General features: G+C 37.4%; 1 protein-coding gene, 1 long non-coding RNA gene and 1 other non-coding gene across 8 annotated transcripts in view; 2 read left to right on the top strand and 1 right to left on the bottom strand.

Moving 5' to 3' along the window:
- ARL6 (ARF like GTPase 6) overlaps positions 1–14,657 on the bottom strand; it is a 45,599-nt gene extending 30,942 nt beyond the window's left edge. The window contains exons 1-5 of one of the 6 annotated variants that reach the window (XM_053918283.2): positions 14,268–14,657; positions 12,786–12,971; positions 11,124–11,273; positions 2,700–2,761; positions 2,196–2,264 (exon numbers count right to left, since the gene is read on the bottom strand). In XM_053918283.2, the coding sequence (XP_053774258.1) occupies positions 2,196–2,264; positions 2,700–2,761; positions 11,124–11,246 (254 nt within the window). In that variant the 5' untranslated portion in view covers positions 11,247–11,273; positions 12,786–12,971; positions 14,268–14,657. The remainder of the gene's footprint in view (positions 1–2,195; positions 2,265–2,699; positions 2,762–11,123; positions 11,274–12,785; positions 12,972–14,267) is intronic. The other 5 variants (XM_045193549.2, XM_045193553.2, XM_045193550.2 and 2 more) reach the window with 5 other exon arrangements.
- Positions 829–934, top strand: LOC112302648 (U6 spliceosomal RNA). Its single transcript, XR_002974583.1, has one exon. It is a non-coding gene; the product is annotated as a U6 spliceosomal RNA (small nuclear RNA).
- A 116-nt stretch (positions 14,658–14,773) lies between the features above and the next one.
- Positions 14,774–18,507, top strand: part of LOC128780216 (uncharacterized) — a 60,057-nt gene continuing 56,323 nt past the window's right edge. Inside the window, exon 1 of the long non-coding RNA XR_008426144.1 lies at positions 14,774–14,878. This is a non-coding gene — a long non-coding RNA (uncharacterized lncRNA). The remainder of the gene's footprint in view (positions 14,879–18,507) is intronic.

Here is an 18,507-nt window from a genome sequence, read left to right as displayed (position 1 = left end):
ATTTTATTAAATATTAGTGAAGTTCAATATCTTTTCATGTATTCATTGGACATCTATACTTTTTTGTGAATCACTTATTCCAGTCATAAATTAAGATTTTAAAGTTCAATGCCATTAATAATCACATAACTATAAAAATAAAACAACTTTATAATACCACTGTCTTGTATCACTTAAAAATGTAAATGCAGATTAGCAGAGTCATACACTACTAATGGATACAGAAACTGGTACAACGGTAAATATCCATCAGGAGATTTACAAATGTTCAATCACATAAACTGTGACAGAGATTTATGCAGCAAGATGGTAACTGAAGAATTGCTTACAATCTTCAAAAACTGAGAATAGCCTTCATATACAAACAGAGAAATGACAGAGCAAATTTTGGCATAAGCATATGAAAAAATGTGAGGCAGACATTAGAGTTATAGTCTTTGCATGTTTTTCTTGATTCACTCTCATCATCGAATGTTAGCTGAAAAAGCAGGATAAAAAACTAAATACGGTGTATGATTTAGAAGGTTCCTTTCTCAATTACATAGAGTGTACATGACATACTCCAAAAAACAACCTTTTTAATCTTTCAGCCTAACAGATTAAATTGCACTTGTTCTTTAATAATCTGAAAAGCATAGAGATACAAAATAATAAATTTACTATTACTGTAGCCTCAATAGTAACCATTTTACCATTCAAACTACAATTTATCTATAATATTCCTGAGTTCAGCAGCTTCTTCCAAAAAAATTTTGAAGGGAAGTTAAAATCAGAAAAAAAGCTTCCATGTTTTGAAGTGCTATTTCCTATGTATTTTTGCTGTTTGTAATTAGAATACGGGTTAGTGCATGCTTTGGCAGCACAAAGACAGAGAAGATTAGCATGGCCCCTATGCACGGATGACATGCAAATTCGTGAAGAGTGCCATATTAAAAAAAAAAGTTATTTCTTTAAATAGTAGCTAAAGTAAATACAATTTTTGTAAAAAGATTTTTTACCACCTAACTGGAGAAGAAATTAAAAAATTCTACACTAAGAACTCTGGTTTTTCTAAATAAAAGGATAAAAAAGCAGCTCATATTTCTCCAGGAAATTTAATGCACGATATCACAACACACCACTTTTCCTTTTCCAAACTGACCCTCAGATCTGAAGCACTCTTTTCTGTCTACGTAGAGGTCCTCTGGATCAATATATAACTTAAATAGGTTTTCAATTTATTAAAGTACTCATTGAAAAGAATATCTGAAATAAATCTTGGTTCCTGTCTGAGAAACACAATGTTCCTGAAACTTTATTAGCAGGAAAAGATTAACCAAAATCACAATCTGATCTGGCAGTAATCACATACCATTTCACTGCTAGAGTTCATTAAGGACAAAGGGGCATTTAGTCAAGGTACATTGTTTATCAGTTTCAGATTCTAAACGTGAGTTACACTGCCTTTAAATGAAGGAGTATCCTAGCTATATTAGAAGTTAATGAGTTCATTTTAACACCTAATGCATACCTTGAGAGGGTATAACACATCTGGACCCTAGTAACTCGACAGCTGTTTATCTAACGTGGTTAGTGAGTGCTTGACTCACTTAGGCTAAAAAATACCTTTAGAATTGCTTATAGAACAAATGGATCAACTGTTATAGAGTATGGTTATTTTAACTAAATTTATTCAATAAATATTTACTCATCTATATGCCCATCATATTTGGCCTTGAAGAAATCACCTGAATGAAAAATAATCCCTGCTCTTGAGGAGGAGTTTACAATCCCATTAGGGAGGCGGCTATGGTACGTGACTTTAATATTTAGTGAGTATGGTTAGAGACATGAAAGTACTATGTGAGCACTGGGACCAAATAACTGGGTGAACAGCGAACTTTCACAGAGGGAGTGGCTTTTGAGCTAGTCTTTAAAGAATGATGTATTAACCTTAAGCAGCAAAGAAGTAGGGTCGAACAGGGTGTTGAAAATGGAGAAAACAGCACATGCAGAGGTCCAAGGTTACGAAAGACTGCATGCATTATTGGAAGTAATGTGAAGTACGATGGTACTTTTTAAAAAATTAGGGCATGTGTTTAAATTACATGAAACATAAACACTGCAACCCAGCCCATGTGATCACTTGGACTTCCAATCATTATTTGTATTATGATATGCACATGTAGTTAACCAACATTCACAAACATACTTACTTATAATAGTGTTCCCAGAGATTTCTATATCTTCCTTGACCCGACATGTCAAACACTGTAAAAGACAAACTAAAAGAAAAACACACACACAAAAAAAGACCCATGACCACATTATAAGTTACTAACTTTGAATATAACTTTCACTTAAATTTTTGAATTGTTTTCAATCAAAGACACCACTCTCGAATATACAATATTCAACTTAGGCCAATTTTCAAGTAGAAATGCCATAAAATAAATGTGTTCAATAGAAGTAAGATTTTGTAGTGAATAACATAAAAAAAAAGAAAAGATGTTCTTTGCTAGTGAGATTATCAGCATTTGTCTAAAGTCTAAATTCTAAATTCTGAAAAATAATCCAAAGGTAGTGGTACAGATATTTTAACACCTAAGAGTTTCTGAAAAAACAAATTACTTTTTCTTACAGTAGGAGGAATGACTAGATAGATCTAATATTATCAGTTTTTACCCACAACTTCACAAGTATAATGAAGTGAAAATTACCTGGATGATTTGAATTTCTCTATGCTGAATCCTATTGTTGGAACTATATCCTGAGATTGAGCCTTTTAAGAGAAAAGATAAAACTTAAAAATTAGCAATTATCAGATTTCCGGTCAAGATAGAGGAAGAGGTTCTATGTTGACGGCTCGCCTCCTAGCACAACCACATCAAAATTACAACTAAACTAGAGAATAACCATCACTCAGAACCGTCAGAAATTGAGTTGAATGGAAGTCTGACAACTATGGAAGTAAAGAAACCACATCCATCCAGACTGGTAGGAGATGTGGAGATGCAGAATGGGCTGGTCCCACACCCATGTGTGGTGGATAAAAATTCAGGAGGGATATCTTGGGAGCAAGGGGTTCAGCCCCACACCAGGCCCCCCAGCCCAAGATTCCAGTGTCAGGAAGGTAAGTGCCCATAACTTGTAGCTGTACAAACCAGTAGGGTTTGAGTGGGTGAAAGGAACTACTGGAGTCCCAAGCTGTGCCTCTTAAAGGGCTAACACACACACTCACTCCCTCTGAGCTCCAGCACTGGGAGAGTAGCTTGAAAGGCACTAGTGGCATGTGGGGAGGAACTGAAGTGTTTGGTATCAGGGCAAGGCTGGGGGATAGCTTTCACCCAGACAGAAAGGTCAGCAGAAGCCATTTTTCCTTTTCTGAGACCTCCCCACACAGAGCCACAGAGCTGGCAGGAGGGAGCCATATCTGAGACTCCATCAACCAGGCTCGCACAGTTTGCTCCACCCTGGGGAATCCCTGAAGCTCCACCCACCCAACTTATTAACAATGACTTTTCCGTATGAATGGCTGGTCTTGGTTCAAGTTTCATATCTTCCTAAATTCTCTCAAACAAGCACAACCAACCTCAGTGACTCTCTAGCACCAGTACCTCTAGCTAAGTGGCCCCAGGCCCAGCACTAGCAACAGCCAGGTTTGGAGCACAGTTCAGCTTCACCTGAGACTTCCAAGCCCAGCACAAGTAGCAGCCATCTGAAGATTGCTCTGTAGCTCATGCTGGGTGGCCTGGGTGGAACACAGGTGGGGGCTGACCTTGGCCTGCATTCCCCAGGAAACCCCAGAGCCTGTGTACCCACGGGACAGCTACAGATCATGTTGGAGCACCACCATCCTGCACCAGCACAACTGATCCTCCACGGAGGGTGGAGGCTGATGGTCAGTGGTCACAACCAGTCCTTGCAGCTGACTGGCCCGGAAAAATCCCTGCAATTGACCTACTCCAGCAATCAAGATTCAACTACAAGAGAAGGGTGTACTCAGCTCACATGAAGGGTGCACCTTGAGTACCCAGCTTCAGTGATAGGGGAGGCTGTGCCACTGGACCCAACAGGACACCTACTATATTAGGCCACACTACCAGGACATGGAGTCACAGCAGCTCTATTTAGTACATAGAAACAAACACAGGGAGACTACCAAAAAGAAGAGACAAAGAAACATGGCTCAAATGAAAGAAAAGATCAAAACCCCAGAAAAAAGTCTAAACAAAATGGAGATGAGCAATTTATCAGATGCACAATTAAAAACATTGGTTATAAGGATGCTGAAGGACCTTAGTGAGTACCTCAATTGCATAAAAAAGATACAGGCAGAAATAAAGGATTCACTAATTGAAAAAAATAACAATTTATAGAGAATCAGCAGTAGAGTGGATGAAGCTGAGATTCAAACCAATGACACAGAACATCAGGAAACAAAAAACAACCAATCAGAACGAGAAGAAGAAAAATAAATTACAAAAAAAAATGAGGATAGTGTTAGGAGCCTGTGGGACACCTTCAAGCATACCAACATTCACATCATGGGGGTGCCAAAAGAATAGAAAGAGCAAGAAACTGCACATCTGTTTAACAAAATAATGAAAGAAAGCATCCCTAATTTGACAGGCATGCAAGTACAGGAAGCTCAGAGAGTCCCAAACAAGATGGACCCAAAGAGGCCCACTTCAAGACACATCATAGTTAAAATGCCAAAGGTTAAAGATAAAGAATTTTAAAAGCAGCAAGAGAAAAGAACTTGGTTACCTACAGGGGAGTTCCCATAAGACTGTCAGCTGATTTCTCAAAGGAAACTTTGCAGGCTAGAAGGAGCTGGCAAGAAATATGCAAAGTCATGAAAAGCAGGGACCTACAGCCAAGACTGCTTTACCAAGCAAACTGTCATTTAAAATCAAAGGGCAGATAAAGAGCTTCCCAGAGAAGAATAACTAAAGGAGTTCATCATCACCTAACCATTATTATATGAAATGTTAAAGGGACTTATTTAAGAAAAAAAAAGATCAAAACTATAAACAATAAAATGGCAATAAACACATACTTATCAACAATTGAATCTAAAAAACAAACTAAGCAAACAAGGAGAATAGAGACAGAATCATGGATATGGAGAGTGTTTTGATGGTTTCCAGATGGGAAGAGGGGTGGGGGGAAAGGATGAAGAGATGAGGGCATTAAGAAGTACAAACAGGTAGTTACAGAATAGCCACAGGGATGTAAAGTACAGTACAGGAAATGGAGTAGCCAAGAAATTATACGCATGACCCATGGACATGAACAAAGGGGTGGGGACTGCTTGAGGAAGTGGGGGATCCTAGGTGAGGGTATAAAGGGGGAAAATCAGGACAACTGTAATAGCAAAATCAATGAAATATAATGTTTTCTTTAAAAGAAAAAAATTGTAATGATCAAAGATGACATTTTTCCTCAGCTTAAAAAAAGCATCCACATTTTCCAAGTCTAAAATCTGTTACTAAGGAGATAGTAGGATTAGAAAAAATAATAATTTTTGCAGGGGTAAATTTATAGAAGTTTAAGGTTTACTCATTATGAATTTGTATAACATATGTATTAATTCACATTTTGTGTGGCTTGCTGCAAGTTAACTTGGACTTAAAGTGGTTTTGTAAGTCAGTCTGAATTCACACGTAGGACATTCTTTCATGCCTGCATGGTGAATCTAAATGGTGCCTGTCCCACGGAGTTTAAAATCTAGAGGAGGTAAACAGCAATGAAGAACTACTAAGTTGTGAACAATAACACAATTTGGGGCAGTGATAAGTGTAATGAAAGGTAATTGGGGGTTGTGGGGTAATGGGGCAGAGGGTTGTTATCAGGCATGGAAAAAGGGTGCTCAGGTACTTCTCTGAAAAGCTTCTTTGAAGAGGTGACATCTGACCAAGGAGTAAATATGAAGAGGAAAAGCTATAACAAGATCTTGGCAAAGGACATTCCAGTGCAATAACCCTAAAACAGGAAGAAACTCACCCCCTGGGAAAAGAAGGAGGCCTGTATGTCCCAAGTGTATGGCTTGATGGATAGAGCTACATGCAACGAAGTAAGGGAGGAAGGGCCTCGAAGGCCTCGGTGGGGAGTTCTTCGTGAGGAAACTGCAAGTGGGTGAGAGTACAGCAGGAGACTTGCTGGCAAGTCCCACAGGCGAGTAACATGCCTTACACTCACGACCTACCAAGGGGTCTCCTAACATTTCCACCATCAAAACTGTTCCTGCTTTTGAATAAAACTCATCTGCTTTCTGTTCAAGATGCCTAGGAGTTACTCTTGACTCCCTTCCATTTTATATTCTCTGTATAACCATTCTCTGAGCTTTACTGGTTCCATCCTACTAACATGTCAGGTCTTATCATTTCTTTCTTTGAATTACAACAGCCTCCTAATTTCTAATATGCTACCTTAGAGAAGTTACTTAATTTCTCTAAGCCTTAGTTTTCTCTAATTTAAAACATATTATGATCCTTAATTCATAAAATTATATGAAAATTAAATGAGGTTAATGGATATAAAATACTCAACACAGTGTCTGGCCCATAGTAAATACTCAATGAATGCTTGCTATTATAATTACTCTCACTGATGTTATTCTTGTCCACAATTTTCTCCAAACTCCCACAAGTATAACTGAAAGATCCCCCTTCAGTTGATCTTGTTTTTATGTGAAAACAGGAGGAGCAGAGGGGAAGTTGTTGCCTCACGTCATTATGTGCACTTTGCTAGTCTAATTCTGGAAATTTAAAATTAAAATGGACAGAAGCTGAAAAGTCACTGGAGCTTGGACACTTTAATGTCAACGTGCTAGTGAAAAAGCACGCTCACAGCTGCCTTGGTTTTGCCTTTCAGAAGTTTGTTTATTCAGCTTTTTCTTCCATCTTTCAACTGCCCAGTATTCTTCCAAAAATAGCTTTCTTTTTGTTGACGTTAGAATTTATTTCCTGCTACTCAGATTCCTGCTGTATACCTTATGGCTCCTTCATTGCACCAGAAACTTTGGAATAAAGAGTCTCCTAATTTCTAAAATACCGCACTGCTTTGATTTTAAAGTTTTTCATGTGTCAAGCTTGTGATAAAATAAATCATCAGCTTTTATTAGGAAAAACATACCAATAGTAAAAAAGTAAGGAAGTTAAAGATCTACGAAATCTCTGAAAATAATAGCCTTGTCTTCACTGAATTGTAAAACATTCATATAGCCTCTCATAAATTGCTCAGCTTTTCCACAGACTCTTGTTTCCAGAGAAGCTCCCTTTAATTTGCTGTTTTACCTAATAGGGATAAAATTATTCAACTTCCTTTTTTTCCTCTCACTTCTCAAGTTCTAATGGAAGACAATTAGAAAGAAGAGACTCTGCAAATGAAGCGGGCCAGAACAAGGTATGTCAGCTGGTGTTTCCACATTCAACTGGGATTCATTCTCCTCCAAAGAATTTCAAAAAATAGTCTCCAACATTACCCTTCCTCTGCTCTATCCAGAACAAATGCATTTTGGTCATTCTCTCAATTGGAAAGGGGATGGTGCAAAGAAAACAAAGAGTATAGGAAATAGTATTACCTAAGTGGGATAGACCACTATGGCTGAGACAGCCCAGGGATGGACCAACATCAACAAGAAAAGAAGCAGATTTCTGAGACAGACCCTATTTGGTTAGTTTCATTAAGTCTTAGTAAAAATGATATCTTTGGTGCCTGCCCAAAAATGAAAATAGATAAAAAATCAGCCATCAGTCCATTTGTCTGAAAATATATTTTAAGTACCAAGCAATATTCTAGGTATTTGGGATTCAGTGTTGAGCAATATAAGATCCATGCTTGTATAAAATTTAAATTTAAATTTCTGAAGGAAAATTTAATAAACAAGTTACCAAACAAATACACAAGATAATTTCAGATTATTTTAAATTCTAAGAATATGAAACTGTATGAAAGCATTTATGTTGAGAAATGGGAGAAAAAAAAGAGAATTTTAAAAGAAGGGTGTTTAGAGTGCACCTCTAAGAAAAAGCTAACACCAGATTCTTGAGAAGAGTGATTGGGTTAAAATGTGCCCCTCGTCTCCCTATTTGTCAGTTTAGAAAACATCAGCAACCTCAATTTATAAACAATAAATGAACATTAGGACAGCTTAATATTAAAAACTAGTGTGGGTCCAGGAAGTATTTAGTTATCTAGAAACTGATTTTATCCATAAAAAATATATGGGACTACTTTACTATAAAATGAGATTTGCAATTTTTTTTCAGAACATTTCTGATATAGCATTGTAGATTTCTACAGTTCACTTAATTTATTAAAAGTAATGTTTCTAATACTAAACTCACAAGAGGCTCTTCTTTGGTTCAAAGGTAGGGAGGAAGCAAGTGTTGTATCTATAAGTGTGTGACAGAGGTTTTGAGGTCTTTAAGAAGTCCATTTCAAGTGGCCTCTTGGCTATTGTCACCAAGATTTTTTTTTAAAGCAAAGCAACTTAGTCTGCTCTCAGGACTAGAAGTCAACTGCTGTGAGGAGAAAGGGCAGTTGCTAGTTCCATAATTCACCAGAGATAACAGAGAGACAGAGATATTATAAAGCAATAGAAGATTAATTAAAAAGCCTTAGTTATTCGCTGGGTACCCAGATTTTCCTGAGGGCTCTCCCTAAACTGGTGTATGAGGCAGGGTCAATAGTTCTTCTGTAAGACCAGACTGAAATGCGAATATCAGAATCTTTCAAGATGACAAACCGAACACATGCTACTTCTTTTTTCTTTTGCCCCAAAGCTCTAGAAATGGCAGAAGAAATTATGAAAGAAAATTCATAACTAAGTTAAAAAAGAGCAAGTGTTTTCAAAGTACCAAACATTGTTTACAGAGAAAGCTATTTCCATCCATATCTAAGATAATTCTTATAGTAATATGTCTTGGGACAGAAATCACTACACTGTTGGGGATGACAGAGGAAGAGACTATAATTTCTATTTTATTCTTTGAAAGTTATTTCTCCCAATTTGATATAGTAGATATATATGGGGGGTGCGGGGAGTTGGTCCAATTGAGGGCTATTAACTGTGGCTCTGGTTTCAATCATTTTGTATTTATTTGTGACTATTTTTACCAAAAAAAATTTCTTTTGACGCCAGTTGGGTATGGTTCTAGTTTTTTTACCATATATCCATTCTGGACCCCAATTCTGGACCCCATCCAATTAGATAGGATACTGTATCTTTGACTTATGGACTGATAAAGAAATTTCTTGTAATCGCCTAGGTCAGGAGACAGACCCATATATATATATATATAGGCTTTTTAACCTGTTCTTTTCCTTATTGGGGAAGAATCTGTTTTTCCCTGTTTCTATATAGAGAAAGCACCATTAGAATGATAGTCCTAGTTTTTATCTCCTTTCCCAATTTCTTTCCATGGGGGAAAATAAATGACTTCTCTGCTTAGTCTGTACAATAGAACTGAACCTCCTTGGTTCTGTCTGTCTGTCTCTCTCTCATCTGAGAGCCATGTACTTATTGCAAGCATGCATTCTCATCAGTTCTTGCTATGCAGCAAACCTAGAAGAGCTGGATTTTCCGAGGAGGAAACCTTGACATTTTGACTAAAGAGAGTGTTGGCAAGTTCTCTGGCCAGACCTTAACTTTGCCCTCCAAAATCAACCTTTTCAATCAAGTTGACATATTTGATCTCTGGCTGACTTCAGCATGTATGTATCAACTGATTCCCAACTCAGCTGGGAGCCCTCTTAAAACACCTATATTACCTCCCAAATCCATTTTCAGCTTCTTATCCCAGCTACTTCAAACTAATTCCCACTTGAAGATACACCAGTAGTTAGTTGTTTTTAAATGGCAAACTTATCTCTGTAGAAGAAAAGAAATAATGGCATTTTCTTAATTCAGAAGCAATTTCCAACTAAATAGAAGTAAAACTGAAGGTGTTGCAAAAGAAAATGGAGCAGTAAATCATTCTGCCCAACCTGAAGCACTGTTTGGAGGCACAGAAGTCCACCTTTAATCACCGTATTTAGAAGCAATATTTCCCACTCTCTACTCAGTCAGTCAGTGGACGTACCAGCTGCCTTATGTCTGCCCTATCTGTGCAGTCCACATTACCTTTCTACTCAACATTTTTCATTACCTGATCAATGGTTTTTACCTAAATAAATGTATTTACAACTGTGAATGTTAGTTGTCTACTCAATATTCATTTTCTCCTGCTTCCATACTTATAGGACCCTTATTATTTTTGAAAGGAGTAATATGCCCTGCCTCAAAGATCCAACCTTATTTATAAATAGGGGTAGCCAATGAGATATAAGTAAGAGTCATTAGTTGGAACTTCTGGGGAAGCTCTTCTGGGGAAGGCTTATTCAGGAAGAAGGCCTATTCTTCTGTCCTGTTCTTTCACCCTTCCTGTGACTTAGGATATAGATATGATAGTTAACCAAAGTGACCACGTGGAGATCTTGAGGATGGAAACCAGGCACTGAAAATAGCAGAGCAGAAAGAGGGAAGATACCTTAATCTCTTGTGACCACGTAGCTACCACACCTGCCCAGGAATACGAAGCTTCTGTTTTATTTAGTCCACTGTTATGCGGGTTTTCTTTATATGTTGCAGAACCTAGCTTTAATTCGTGTGTCATGTGTTGAATGCACTAGCTTTACATATTGCATTTTTCAGTTAAAGAATTATGCTTATATACTTATTACTAAATGACTTAAAGGTCATCTTGCTTACTACTGGTGACATACCACAGTCTTGGAAAACTGTCTAATTATCCATGGGACCTATAAAAATGATTCACCTTTCCCTTTGCTTTGCTGCTCTTGTAAAGAGAGAGCCAAAAAGAAGGCAAAGTGACCTGAAGGTAAACTTGGCAAATTTGTGAAGATCTTTTGAGAAAAAAAGACATTTGGAAAATATTCCAGTTTAAATAATCAAGACTTACCTACATATCTGCATAAAATATACTGCAAAATATGGCTGACTGATACTTATTACTTTAAGCTACTACAATGTTAATAGGATTTCATAACAGGAAGTTACAATAGCAAACAAAATAAATTTGCATATTAACTTTCTCTAGCAGAAAATACATAGAGCGTCTAACAAAGATACTTACATTTGCAGGTTTAAGTTTGTTAATGATTGTTGTTTTGCCACTATTATCCAGCCCAAGGCACAAAACATGAACCTCCTTCTTCTTCAGGCCAAGCAACCCTGAAAGTCTGTCTAGTAATCCCATAATGTGATTCAAATATTTACAAACTAGCTGCAAGTCAGAAAAAAAAAAGTACATTATTCACAGGCACTTTAAGTTTGGAAAATATGAGCATGTATATAAAGAATTTAATAATATAAGACACGATGTGAAAACCATGTCAATGTAGCTTTGCATTTAGTAAACAAGAGTATAAGCTGATTACCAGAAAGGAGCCTTAGCTGAAATGCAGATTGGCAGTTTATAACCCCTGGCAACACAGGATAATAATGCCCTTGAAATAACTGTATATTTCTCATTGTAATTTTATAATATTTAAGAAGAAAATGTGGTATCTACCATTTTTGATACATGATAATATCTGCAGCCTTTTCTAGAAATTTGGAACAATGTACAGGCAATGGGGTTCATGTGGAGCCTAAGGCTGAAGCTGAGAAAGTAAAATACAGACCAGAAAAACTGAGATTCTGGCTACACCATCTGAGCCACAGGCTAAATCTTTTCCTGAAACCATCTCTATTGTTGTATTTTGCAAGAATATGAAGTAATAAATATTAAATTCACTGTTTTTGCTTGCTTGATTATGTCCAGTATAGGCTCCATCAGTGGAAACAGAATTCTAATATATTTATCTTAATTTTCCCTTAGTTCTTACATATATTTATGTTAAGTCACTACAAATTCATTTAGAAAGAAGTTTATGTGTAATATACATAGATATATGCAAACAATTTCATAAAAGTAAAAATTTTTTAAACTGTAATTTATCTGAAATAGCCTGTTAGGTATTATCTTAAAAGAACTTTAATTAGTATACCAGTAAAGAATAAGAAAGTAAATACTGATCTTAGATTTGAATCTAGTTTACTTAAATATTGTTGAAGTTTGTTTAACTCATCCCTGAAGTGGTCATTGGTTTATCCATTCTTTCTTTAGGGAAAAAAAAATTCTTCCAATGCAAACTGAAAAATGAAAAATTTCATTAGAAATTCAAACAGAAGTATTTTAAAGTCAAATAAAATGGCTGATGACATATTGCTCACTATGTGATAACCTGTTCATAACCTTCTAAGGTACAACCAATTTAGATGTCAGGTTTCCAAATGAAACTTCCCAAAGGTGTATCCTTTGGGTCTATCACTTACCCAAACATTATTATATGGTGGGAGAAGAAAGCCCTCAACTGCTGAAGGGACTGCTACAGCAGTAACTCTAACACTCATGTTTCAAATATTTCCTATTACTCTTCGGACTGTCATTTTCAAAGTTCTCTAAATGTTAACCTCGTTTATTTGATTTATTCTCACCTCCATCTAAGGTTCCAGAAGCCCATCATCTTACAGCTCCTTCAGTATTTTTTTAATCCCACACCATTTCAGACAAGGCCATACTTTGCAGGATGTGAGACTGCAGCAACTTAAATGGTAAAAGGCTCCCAAGACAAGCGCATTTGAAATGAGGTTGCATCATCAGCTTTGCCTAGGACCCTTGGGAGATCATTATGGACAGAAGTTTCAAAACTGAATTCTACTAATGTGCAGGGAAAAAAGTGCAGTGACCCACCTAAGCACGGGGCCTTATCGCAGAGCCACAGTTGCCTTACCCAAGGAATGGGGTTCATGTCAGGTTCTCCATTTGTCCCACTTGAATCGATATTTCTCCTTGTGATGGAGATTTAAATTTCATTCAGTTCATTCCTTTATATATCAGCTTAAGGATAAGCATTTGTAGAATCTACTTTGAGGTAGCCTTCGGATACCATGAAACAATTCACAGAGACAATTTTAATTCAAAGTAAATTTACTATAACTCACTGTTGTTTATTGTACTCAACATACTGATATGAAGACATACAATTTTCCATTTTCCATACAATTTTGAATAGATTAAAAAAAAAACATGACCACTTCTCACATCATTCCCCTGAGGACATTTACTATAAAGCATTGATTGTCAAAAGCTTGATATTGAATATTCATTTTTCAAAGAAACTTGGATTGTGATTTTCCATCTCTTTTTCATGGATCACCAAACACCCAGTGTTTGTGACATTCAATTTAAAAGAACAGTCAGCTGTTCTAAAAGATGTAGTTACATTTATTGAACTTGCTTTATAAACAACTATCATATGCTTTTACTTCTTACTAAGTATACATTTCTATAAATTTACTTTTGCTTTCATGAAAGAAGGAAAAAAAGATATGTCAAGCCACTCAACATTTATTTATTATACCGTCAGTGCATAGCGGGAGATACAATGAAAGTTTTCTGCAGCTCCCTCCTCCAGCCACCATTCCCGACCCTGGCTGCACACGGAATCAACTACTGGATCAGTGTATCTGAAGATGGGAGCAGGGCATCTGCACTTTAAAAGGCTACACAGTATTTCTGATTTATAGTCACTATTGAGAACTACTGGCTTTCAGGATAAAATTCCAAGCTTTCATTGATAGCTTTTAAGGTTGTTCACAATTTGCCTCCACTCTACCTTTCCAGTTTTGCATGTTACTGTTTTCCTCTCTCTGTACACCAGTTAATCAAATTCTCTTAGCTGTTATCCAAGTAACTGCTTTGTGAAGGATTACTTGTTGTCAGAAAAGTCCTGAAGAATTGGATCTTATCCACAGCTAAGAAAGTGGAAGATAAGCTGCAGAGATAGTGGTCCGGGAAAGAAAATATCAGGAGTTGTACTCTGTACACTTTAAAAATGTGTCTAGAGTGAATTATAGCACACTCTACCCCAAATGACCATTTTTGTTCGACTTTCAGTTTTTGATTATGAAATTTCAATTACACTTCCCACCCACCAAATAAAAACGCCAAAACTGTGTAGTGTTAAAACCAAACAAAGATTTGCCCAACCAGTTCAATCAGTTTTCTGGGATCCCTAGTAGTCACTGCATAAATCTCCTTTTCGACCTGTCACAAATTAAAGTGACTACACTTAATGGGAAAGAGCAACCCTAAAACTGACCGGGGCAGGAGCGGGGGCGTGGGGAAGGTGAGGGGGCCCCGCGGGCTGCAAAAATTGTAGGGGGGAACTACCTGGTCTTTGAGGCTAGTTCTGCGGGCCCAGGAGCTGGTGAGGGGCAGGAATGGACACTCGCTCGTAAGCGTCTCTCAGCCTTTCCCCCTCTCTCTCTCTCCAGAAGAAAGATGCCCGGTCCTGACCAAAGCCGCCGCCTTCACAGTCGGGCGAACCGCAGCCTCCGTCTCGGCCCGCGCGTCAGTCTAACGGCGGGCGACTAGGCTTGTGGCGTTCCCTTGGCAACCGAAGGTTCTTCCGGTCCCGAAACCACCCTTCCTCCGAGGTCAAAACGGGTCAGCCGCAGTCATCTTGCTAACGGGACTGTAGAGCTCCCGAAAATGTCACACGAAAGAGTATTAAAGAGGGCGGCACGGTGGCTCGGTGGACTGCAGCCTTCTCTGGACTCGTTCGGTCCCGGGGGCGGATGATGGGAGTTGTAGGCGCGCGCACAGACTGCTGGGAGGCGTTTGGCCCACGCGCCGGCCTGGGGCGTGTCCCTCCTCCGTGGTCTCCGCTGGCTGTTCGGGGTGTCGGCTCCCAGGGGCGGGATCTCAGGGTGTCGACCTGAACACGGAGAAGTCTCTGCGTAGTTCCCCGACCGGGCGCAGCGCGGTGGCGACGACGGCAGGTCACGATGGTGCTCACGGGGGCGCGATGTATGCGCCGCTCCCCGTCGCGCCGACCCTCTTTCTGGGCTCTGAAGGCCTCAGACCCTAGCCTACAGGCAAAGTAAAGCTGTTAACTGTAGGTAGGGACAGGAAATCAACGCAAAGGCAATAGGCAGAATAGGTACGGGTATGCGGGTATCCTGGCTTCCCAGCTCTGTGATCTGTGAGGGGTTTACAGTCCCCAGAGTCAGCCTGGCAGGTGGTCAGTAAGAAACTAATAGTCTCTCGGAACTGGGATTTTATAGTAGCAGTTGATCCCATAATTGGAAATATTTTGACGTACGTGTTTTAACACATTTTTGTTACTGCGCTTTCCAACGTTGAGACTATAGATGCAATAGTTTTAAAAACCTAAGATTTTTTTGGTCAACCTTTCAATCTTCCTAGACCCACCAACCTCACATCCCCAAAGAATGGTGTTCCTGATTTAGGTATTCTTCAGAGAGTTTTCAATTCTCCTTTTCCTTGTTACCATGGGTATGGGATTTATCTCCTCTCCAATTACATACTATTATGTTTACTACCCTACCTGTTCTTTGACCTGGTAATTAATTTGGCCTATTAAATAGAGGGTGAAAAAAGAGACTAGAAGGAGTTTTATAAAAGTAATGATGGGGTGTTTCCAGATCTCGGTCCATCAGTAGATGAGTGGGTAAAAAAGCTGTGGTACATTTACACAGTGGAATACTATGATGCGGTTAAAAAAAAAAGGAAATCTTACCTTTTGCCACAGTATAGATGGACCTGGAGGTTTTGAAACTAGTTGAACTATGCCAGTCAGAGGAAGATAAATACCTTATGATCTCACTTATATGTGGACTCTAATGAACAAAATAAAATGATGAACAAAATAGAAACAGAGGTATGGAGACATGGAACAGACTGGTAGCGCAGAGGGGAGGGGGGAACTGGGTGAAGGGAGTAGCCAAAGAACATACATGCATAACCCAGGGACAAAGACAACAGTGCAGTGATGGCCAAAGGGAAGGAGGGGGTGGGAGCTGCGTGAAGGTTGGCAAATGGGGGGAAAATGGGGACATATGTAATAGTATCAACAATAAAAATAAAGGAAAAGAGTAGTGATGGGGGAGGGGTGAATTGTATGTATATGATTATGGGGTGCTTTTTCTTTTGTTACTTTTCCAAATTTTCAAATGTGGTTATTTTTACAATTAAAAAAAATGTGGTTCTGGGCTGCTGACTCTGTTGATAAGGCAAAAACTAACAAAAAACAAAACCCTTACATAGTTGCATATCTAAAAGAACAATTATAAATGTCTTTGTAGTAATTGAGTATGCAAATATATGTTTTCTTTCTTACCTTGTGGCCTTAGGCCAATTAACACTCTATCATGCTTTAGTTCCTCACCTTCAAAAAGACACTATTTGTTGCATCTGGTGGTTTTGAGGAAAAAATAGATAACAGAAGTATATATGTTAGGCACACTAAGGTGTTCAATAAATAGTTTCCTGTCTTCCTTTGTTCTGAAATTTTTACTGTATGGATAGGATTTTTAAATGTGGTGGCTCTTTAACTTGTGGCTCCGTATCTTTGGGCATTATGGCTCACTTTGATAAGAAATGGAAGCTAATTCGTTTATAGACATAATTGGACATTTTTCCCCTTAGAAATAAGTAGAAATCTTATGTTTTAGAGAACTTTAGTGGCCAGACTTAATTTTTCTTGTTTGAGGTTGATATATTCTGCTCCTGGGTTGAGTTCTATTTTTGGTTAGTACAAAACATTTGATGAAAACTGAAAATGTAATGGGGAGATTGGATGTCTAACTTTTCAGTAAATTTATGCAGATATGTAATTATTTTACCAAAGAAATTAGCTAAGTAAAAAATAGTATAGTTAGGTGCTGGCTTAAAATTATTAGAGATAAAATAGCCACAGTCTATTCAATAATCTAGAAAATGCCAGTTTTGAAAATATCAACCTTAAAAAAAGTAAATATTTCACATGTTGAATCCATCATTTTGGTGCTTTGCCAGATGAAACAGCTCTCAAGAGTACACTCAATGCTCAGTATAAACATTATTCTAACTTGATTTAAGAAGTCATTTTGGCTCTCTTCATTTTATTATGAGATTAAGCAGCTTTAAAAATGGTATACAATTTCCTAAAGGCTACTTAAGATACCTGTATAAGGGAAGAAAGTTTCAGGTACTTTATTACTAGTTTAAATTTCATACTGGCTTTTGGAACTGTAGTAGAAGAATTGTAAAAGAGATAAGAGTAAGAAATGATAAATACAGCACTATTCTGATTAACTCATGATAATTTTAATATATTTCCTTATCAGAAACTTTCGGAATAATATAGGAAATCCCTGATTTGTAATGTATTGGAAGTCTTTGGAATGAATGTTGATGGCGTAAAGCTGGTTGAGCGGGGAGACATTAGGTTGACCTTTTGGTCACCTGCAGTTTGTATACAGTGGCACCTCTGCACGGAACAATTTACTTGAATCTCACAAAACAGTCTGCCCATATATAATCACTACAAAACTGTGTACCAATTATTTATATTGATTTATGTCAGTTTGTCTTGACCTTAATGATGTTATTATGAAAAATTATACCTGTGATTTTATATCTAGAATTACTAATGTACTAAAGAGCATCTAGATTTAATAGACATTTACAAAATAAATTATATTAAATATTCATCAATACAATATAAAAAAGCCACAAATTCAACCACCAGAACTGTAACTTTTATTTGCTAATAGATATTTTAATAAACAGGCTTACTCCATCTGTAAGACCCTGATAATGCCTCTTAGGAAATCATAGAAAAATAAAATACAATAATTAGTAATTTGTACTTTGTACAAAAATCTTATTATGTTGCTCAGCAGGTAGTTTTGCTAAACACCATATCCTTTCAGCAAACAGGTGACATATGTAATGCCATCCACCACAATCCCTCATTGAGAGCTGAGCATTCTTTAACACGAGTAACTTGTAGGCATGCCAGCACATGAACATTTACATGGAACATCATAATATTAGAGTAAATTTTTATAAGATGAGAACAATACCACCTTCAAGTAAGTATTGACTACTTTACTTTAATAGTAAAGTGAATAATAGGTAGGATTGCAGTTTTATTCTTAACACAACTATACTTTGTTTATCTCTTTACCATATTGTGATACAACAGAAAAGAGAATGTAGACTGTGTCAGGAACCTGAGTGGAAGGCATAAATAGAAGCTCTAAATAGCGATGTAATACAAAAGAGCAAGAAATATAGTGCTGTGCTTCTTTATTCTCACAAACAGATCTTCCCCCCCACCTTTGCAAGAGTAGACGGGTAGAGTGCTAAGTTCATAATTAGTGATAAATAACTTTGACATGTTACAAAGAGATTTCAAAAATCATTCATACTTATAGGAAGGAAAAAAATGTTTTCAGCTGTAGTTTTTATTCATCAAATATCACTCTATGAGGGATTAAATGCCAACTTAGATGTTATCTAGGTATTTTGAATAAAGATATTATTTAGTGTTAATAAACTTTTTAGGATTTGTACTGTCATGATTTTCTTACAACTATTTGGAATGCACTGCAGCTGTCGA

Source organism: Desmodus rotundus, chromosome 2 (assembly GCF_022682495.2).
Source record: "Desmodus rotundus isolate HL8 chromosome 2, HLdesRot8A.1, whole genome shotgun sequence".
NCBI classification, from domain to species: Eukaryota; Metazoa; Chordata; class Mammalia; order Chiroptera; family Phyllostomidae; genus Desmodus; species Desmodus rotundus.
The sequence above is the reverse complement of the archived record's forward strand: the minus strand, read 5'-3'. Positions and strand labels throughout refer to the sequence as shown.